The sequence below is a fragment of the Macrobrachium rosenbergii genome, chromosome 22 (assembly GCF_040412425.1).
Source record: "Macrobrachium rosenbergii isolate ZJJX-2024 chromosome 22, ASM4041242v1, whole genome shotgun sequence".
Taxonomy (NCBI): domain Eukaryota; kingdom Metazoa; phylum Arthropoda; class Malacostraca; order Decapoda; family Palaemonidae; genus Macrobrachium; species Macrobrachium rosenbergii.
The window spans coordinates 62,625-70,391 of NC_089762.1; the positions used below are offsets into that span (position 1 = coordinate 62,625).

General features: G+C 40.6%; 1 protein-coding gene across 1 annotated transcript; it reads right to left on the reverse strand.

The window, feature by feature from the left end:
• Window positions 1-6,504: 6,504 nt before the first annotated feature.
• Window positions 6,505-7,452, reverse strand: LOC136850334 (uncharacterized). The gene has a single exon (XM_067123959.1). The coding sequence runs from the start codon at window positions 7,450-7,452 to the stop codon at window positions 6,505-6,507; it is 948 nt and encodes a 315-aa protein (XP_066980060.1).
• Between the last annotated feature and the right edge of the window lie 315 nt (window positions 7,453-7,767).

Consider the following 7,767-nt stretch of genomic DNA (forward strand, 5'->3'; position numbering starts at 1 on the left):
AAATAATACCAAAGTATGCCCTCAAAGTAACACTTTCAATTCGGAACCTCCCCATGCCAGCAGTGCCTTGAAATATGCAGAGATGCCATGTTAATAATGCTTTTGATAAGGTACTCTCCATTATTTACACGATTAACCTTTCTAATTAGAAATTACAAGAAGCAAAGCTGAGCTGGACTGTTATGACTGATAAAGCACCTACATAACACAGCACTAGAAATTTAACCCTCTCGTATTTTTAGCAGCCAAAGGAGACTAGATCTTTCAATACTAAAGTATGACTCTCTCCAACATTTTTGTTCATGGGACCATTTTTTCTGCACTCTGGCACTCAGTACAAATTTCATACGCCTAAAAGTAGTTGCCTCTTCAAGCCAAGGTTCTTCTTTCATAGCAGAGAATATATATCCTGTCCCACTGATGCCTTAAAGTTGCAACACTTTCCTGAAAAGACAAGGAAGAAGAAGTTAATGACATCATGTCACAGTGAGATCTCTTGGCTTACATGGTATTGACATCAAAGATAATCGGTTATAATAGGCACCAATCATCCTGCACCTAGGCCCCTTTTACTAAAAGGGGCACAGATTAGACAGGATCTTTTCAAGATTAGTCTCACATGTCTTTCATTTTTTCTATACATCCTTGCGAAAGGTAATCTTTTTGAATCATAGCTGGTGTAACTGAAAACTGAAAGTTGGACTGCACTGAAATTTTCACTAAACAAGTAAAAGGCTTCTTAGTGCAAGTTTCAAATAGTTGATGAATACAAAAAGTTCCCTGTGTTTACCCGTATTATTATTATTATTATTATTGCTACTTGGGTCTGCCTATAACATTTGCAAGACCATTTTAACATTTTCATGTAACTTGGCTAGATTTTTAAGCGCTACTAATGTCCCATCTCTCTCCAATTTGTCCTAAATCATCCCTTACTTGATTCAACTATTTTCAGAAAAGAGCCATTTACTGCTATCACCAACTGAATTTCTTACGATACTGATAAAAGACCAAGTAGTTATATGAGGCGCCGCATGTCAGAGCGGCCTAACCCTCAAACATGGTGATATTTAGTTAGTGGTCGGAAGATATAGAAAAGACACATAATTTTTACATGGGAACAAATTTCAAACGAAAATCACCCTTAATCCCCCCAAACTTATGGTCCGAAGTTGCAGGATATAAACTGGTTCCGGTACATATGGAAAACTTTAAAGCTTTATATCTCAAAACTATGTTTTTGCACGTAGGCCCCTCTGATATGTGGCACCTCATATGCAGTACACTAGAACTGACCCATAACCATGAGCATAGCGGAGAAAATTAAACTAATTTTACAGAATGTTAAAATTCCACAATACCATGATCCCTTACATATAAAAGTTATGAATCCTATCTGAAATAAAATGCAGTCACTCAGTATTGATTAAGATTAAAAGTACAGTACTGCCCTAAAATGGAAAACTACAGTATCTGCAAAATTTTCGAAATTAAGATATGCCACCTACTGGGCTTGTGAAACACTAATACACAAGTTATTGCACAGAATGATTCTTCAATGCTTTGCAGTTTGACCCAAATCAGAATGATTTTACCAGTGTCAGTTTTGTATTTTTGCAGATACTGCAGTCTTCCGTTTTAGGCAGTCCACTCTATACAGTCAGTGGTGACAAACATTTTTAATTTTACCAGTGTCATACCTTTACAGGCTGGATCCAGGTGACAAACTTACTCCACACTCTAGTATACAACATCTAGGGCTCATCACCATTCAATTCCTCATGGTGAACCGCTCTCCCGAGTCCTCATCCTGAAAAGAAAACTTTTTATCAGATACTGATTAATGTAAACAATAAAGAAATCCTTGCATTATTATTACTATTATTATTATTATTATTATTATTATTATTAATATTAATCTTATTATTATTATTATTATTCAGAAGATGAAGAACCCTATTCATATGGAACAAGTCTACCAAAGGAGCCTTTGACTTGAAATTCAAAAAGCTTCCAAAGAATGTTGCGTTCATTAGGCAGTACGAGAGGGTAAAGGGAAATACATTAGAGGGGATCTCACTTATTAAAAAGAAAAAAATTATATTAATAAATACATAAAAATGTATTAAGAAGAATAGCATTAGGGTTCTAGAATTTACATCTACAATTGCTGAACAACGTTAAGCACACACGTGAAGAATATCTGATAAAGTTTCATAGATATTACTCATTCTCAAAGGCATATTGCTCAGCTAGATGGCTTCTTGAAGTTGTACACAATACCTGCAAGGTGCCTTATGTACCTTACGCCATCCTTCTCTAAGAGGCTGTGACTTATCAAGTTCTTAGTTTTTTCCATTAAATATTTACGTCATTTACAAGCCACCCCAAAAGTAAGGTTTTCTTATGATTCTAGACAATATTTTGGGTTACGACGCGGCACCGGAATGGAACCCCCATCGTAAAACGGGGAACTGCCCTTACGTATTATTCATTCTCAAAGGGATATAGCTCTACAAGATGGCCTCTTAAGTTGTACACAGTACCTACAAGGTGACTTGTGTACCTTACGCCATTCTTCTCTAGGAGGCTGTGACTTATCAAGTTCTTTATTTTTTCCATTAAAATCATTAGTCCTACTTGCAAAGGCCAGCTGCAATCTCTACATTTCGTGAAGCTCTACTGGATTTTTACAAATGAGTTCCCTAACGTCCTGGTGGCTTTTACAAGTATCTAAACCAGACAGTTCTAAATAAACTAAATCTCCTACTGTAGCTCCTTAAATGAGCAATTTAATCTCCTACTGTAGCTCCTTAAATGAGCACTTTAATCTAAGTATTTTTTGCATCTCGATTCAAGGTCAAAATGAACCCCTTTCATAATTTGCCCGGAAAAAGACGAAATGCACTTCCATCAGTTCACAATTTCAGAAAACTTACATGATCTGGAATGGGGTTGTCGTGTCCAGGAACTCACGACCCTTGGGAGGAAGGGGAATTTTGAATTTCTACTGACAAAATGACTGAGTCTGCCTACAACTAGTGATTTACAAACGTTAAATCATGTTTGTATGATTTAACATGACACCTCTGGGGAGAATTTTAAACTTCAGTCCTAGTCAAATTTTAACTGACCTATCCCTATCTCAAGGTTCATACTTTTATATAAGAGCTACTGTATATCTAAAACTAGTAACATCTTTGCTTAAGGCAGAAAAGGCCTATGCATTATTTTACCAATTGTTAATGTTTTTGCTCTCATATCCATCCCCGAGTTGTCGACAATGTTTGTTTTTATTATCTTTTATAGATTATGTGCAGTGGATGTGCCTCTCTGTTGAACTTCTCAGTTCCAGAGGGCCTTTGTTCCTCACACCGCTGGACTGTGGAACAGTCTCCCTACTAAGGATGTTGTGCAGTTGGAACTACAAAAGTTCAAGCAGTGATGCAATGCATTACTACCCTGACATAATTCTCCTTGCATTTTGTTAATTTACTTACATTTTCTCTATTTATTAATTTGTATATTTATTTGTTCATTTTTAGTATGCGAGATCTCTTCCTTCTGTACTGTCCTTTACCTCTTACCTCTTTCAAATGAACACCATATTCTTTGGAAACTTGAATTTCAAGTCAATGGCCCCTTTGGTGGGCTGGTTCCATATGAATAGGCTTCATCTTCTGGATAATAATAATAATAATAATAATAATAATAATAATAATAATAATAATAATAATAATAATAATAATAATAATAATAATAATAATAATCATCAGAAAAAAAGAATTAACATACCAATTTCAGACACTGACCCCCGCGCTATTGTGAAGGTCAATTTGTTCTCCTCATGGTTCCTGCTCGATGTCGTTTTGGTGTAAACAGCAGTCGTTTCAGTACATCCATAAAGTCAATTTGATACAACCCAGTTATTTTCCAAAGAAACAATTTAAACACTAAAATCGGATTTCTTCAAGCATTTACGATTTTTTCAAAAATCAAAATCACCACATTCGCATTATATTTCTATGTACTCATCCGGCACATACCCACAAATTTCTCCCTAACTAAATTAAACTTTACATCATTCAGGTTTCGAGTACGTTTTACAAATAAACCAGACGCACAGTCAATTACTTATTAATTTCCATATTTTATTATTTTTTATTTTGCTATTGCTTTTACTGCCTCATAATAATTTCGTGATTCTAATTTGATAACAGTTTAACCTACCATGTTGATTTCTCAAATAAAAATATCCAAGGCTATAATTGATATACAGTAAACCGCCCGTATTCGCGTTCTCATGGTTCGCAGACTCACGCATTCGCGGGTTTCTCCGTGGAACATATCTACCCATCATTCGTGGATAATTCGCCCAATCGCGGTATTTTTCACTGAGAAATATTCACTATTTACTGTATTTTCATGAATAAATGCACTTTTTGTGATAAAACTATTAAAATACTCAGGTATAAGCATTTTTACATGGTTTTTCTTGGTTTAAGCTATCAAAATGGGCAGTTCTAAGTGTTTTTAGAGGGGTTTTAAGCACTCGCGGATTTGACCTATTCGCGGGGGGGTGTGGGACGCATCCCCTGCAAATACAGGGGGCTCACTGTAGTACTGATTTTGCTGTACTATTTTACAGCAACAAAATGATATTTTAATGATAAAATAAAGTTTGTTCATACTTACCTGGCAGATATATATACAGCTGTATTTCTCCGAAATCCGACAGAATTTCAAAACTCGCGGCACACGCAGTGTGGCCAGGTGGTTAGTACTCATTCCCGCCGCTGGGTGGCGGGAATCGGGAACCATTCCCATTTTCTATTCAGATTTTCTAGTGCCACTGTTTCCTGAGGGGAGGTGGGTGGGCACTATAATTATATATATCTGCCAGGTAAGTATGAACAAACTTTATTTTATCATTAAAATATCATTTTGTTCATGAAACTTACCTGTCAGATATATATACAGCTGAATCCCACCATTGGAGATGGGTAAAGACAGAATAGGATTTAGGAAACAAATAAATGTAGGCGATTGACGCCTTGGTTCCTTACCTGTTAGCATAGCTGACTTCGAGGTTACTGTCACCCAAGCCTGCTTCTGCTTTACTAGATTCTCCAGCAAGGTAGGGACCTATAAAGCTGGTGAGATCTAGATGACCTGTCCACGGGGGCGTGACCACAATGGGACTAGATCATATGACCATACTGAGAGGGAAAAGGAGCAACAACCAACCACCTGACCGAGCCTATCTAAGCCATTGAACCTAACATAGGCTAAAGATTGGGACGTCCACATCGGTGGCCACCCAACAACCGAGAATACAAAAACCAAGATTAAAAAATACCACCTAACCCCTAAAGGATAGGATGAGTATTGCCCTCTTCTCCCAACATTGTGTCTGCGGAAACGTATGGTCCCAGCGAAGAACAGTCTTCAAAAGTTGACTTCACATCTCGTAAGTAATGCGAAGCGAACACTGAATTACTCCGCCAGAAGGTGGTACCCAGAAGATCGTTAAGAGACATGTTCTTCTGAAAGCCATGGAAGTCGCGATGGCTCTCACTTCGTGAGCTTTCACCTTAAGAAGCCTCATGTCACCGTCTTGGCAGGAAGAATGAGCCTCTTTGATAGTACTTCTTAAAAAGAATGACAGAGCATTCTTGGACATTGGCAAGTCAGGTCTTCTAACCGAACACCACAGATTGTCCGACGGGCCTCGGCTTTCTTTCGTCCTGGCTAAGTAGAATTTGAGAGCCCTGACAGGGCACAAGACTCTCTGATTCTTGTCCAAGAATCTCCGTCAAACCTTTGATTTCAAAGTCTTGGGCCACGGGTTTGAAGGATTTTCATTTTTGGCAAGAAATAAAGGACTTAGGGAGCAAACGGCATTAGGACCCCTAAAGCCAATGTGCTTGCTAATAGCCTGAACTTCACTAACCCTCTTCGCCGTCGCCAGAGAAGTTAGGAAAACCGCCTTTCTAGTCACGTTCTTGAGAGAAGCAGAAGACATAGGTTCAAAAGGACTTGACATAAGAAATTTCAGGACCACATCTAGGTTCCAAGGAGGAGTCATGGGCCTAGGAACCTTAACAGTTTCAAAGGATCTCAAGAGATCGTGAAGATCCTTGTTGTCGGCTAAGTCTAGGCCCCTGTGTCGGAAGACTGCCGACAGCATACTTTTATAGCCTTTAATAGTAGAGACTGCCAGTTTTTCTTTCTCCCTGAGATGCAGAAGGAAGTCTGCTATTTGAGGCACAGAGGTCGTGGTCGAGGAAATCCCGCTGCTCTTGCACCATCTCCTAAAATTGGCCCACTTCAATTGATAGACTGAATTAGAAGAGGGTCTTCTGGCACTGGCGATAGCCTTTGCCACTGCTCTCGAAAACCCCCTCGCTCTTGCCAACTTCGAGATAGTCTGAATGCAGTTAGACTCAGAGCGGGAGGTTTTTGTGGAATCTTGGAAATGGGGCTGCTTGAGAAGATCTACTCTCAGGGGAGTGTCCTTGGGAAGTCCACAAGGAAGGTCATGACCTCTGTGAACCAATCCGCTGCTGGCCAAAAGGGGGCTATTAAAGTCATCCTTGTTCCTTCCGACGCTGAGAATTTTCTGATCACTTCTCCCAGGATCTTGAAGGGAGGAAAAGCGTAAAGATCTAGGCCTTTCCAGTCCCAGAGGAGGGCATCTACTGCTAAGGCTCCTGGATCTAAGACAGGAGAGCAGTAAAGAGGAAGCCTCCTTGTTCTGGACGTCGCAAAGAGGTCCACTAGGGGACGTCCCCATAACCTCCACAGATCCAGACACACCTCTTCGTGAAGGGTCCATTCCGTCGGCAGAAGTTGATGCTGCCGACTGAGAAGGTCCGCGCGGATATTCTCCACGCCTGCGATGAACCTCGTGAGAATTGTGATCCCCCGAGCATGAGTCCAAAGCAGGATCTCCTTTGCCAGGTTGAACAGGGAACGGGAGCGAGTATCCCCCTGCTTCTTGAGGTAAGCTAAGGCTGTGGTGTTGTCGGAATTCACCTGAACAACCCGGCCTGACACTCGATCCTCGAAGAATTGAAGGGCTAGATGGATAGCTCCTAATTCTTTGAGATTGATGTGCCAGGACACCTGTTCCCCTCTCCAGGTGCCTGACACTTCTTCCCCTCCTAGTGTTGCTCCCCATCCCTCCCTGGACGCGTCGGAAAACAACACTAGGTCGGGGCTCTGAAGACGTAGAGAAACGCCTCCTGCCAGTAACAAGGGGTCGAGCCACCACCTCAGGTGAGTCTTGACAGACGGAAAGATCTTCAAGGTCTCTTCCAGGTCCTCCTTGTTCATCCAGTTCTCCGCTAGGAAAAACTGGAGCGGCCTGAGATGAAGTCTTCCCAGGAAACAAACTTCTCCAGCGAGGAAATGGTCCCCAGCAAACTCATCCATTCCCTCACCGAGCATGTTTCCTTCCCCAGGAGAGACGAAACTTTTTCCAAGCAATGTTGTTGACGTTCTTGGGATGGATACGCCCGAAAAGCCACTGAATCCATCTGAATCCCCAGATAGACGATGGACTGAGTCGGGATCAGATGGGACTTCTCTTTGTTGACTAGAAGTCCCAGGGACTTCATCAACTCCAATGTCGAATTTAGGTCCTCCAGACACTGAGCTTGGGAAGAAGCTCGAATGAGCCAATCGTCTAGGTAAAGCGAAACGCGGATCCCCGCCAAGTGAAGCCACCTCGCCACATTTCTCATGATCACTGTGAATATCATG

Bases quoted from the DNA above. Each gene is read 5' to 3' on its own strand.
- LOC136850334 (XM_067123959.1), bottom strand. From the start codon at position 7,452: ATGCTCGGTGAGGGAATGGATGAGTTTGCTGGGGACCATTTCCTCGCT.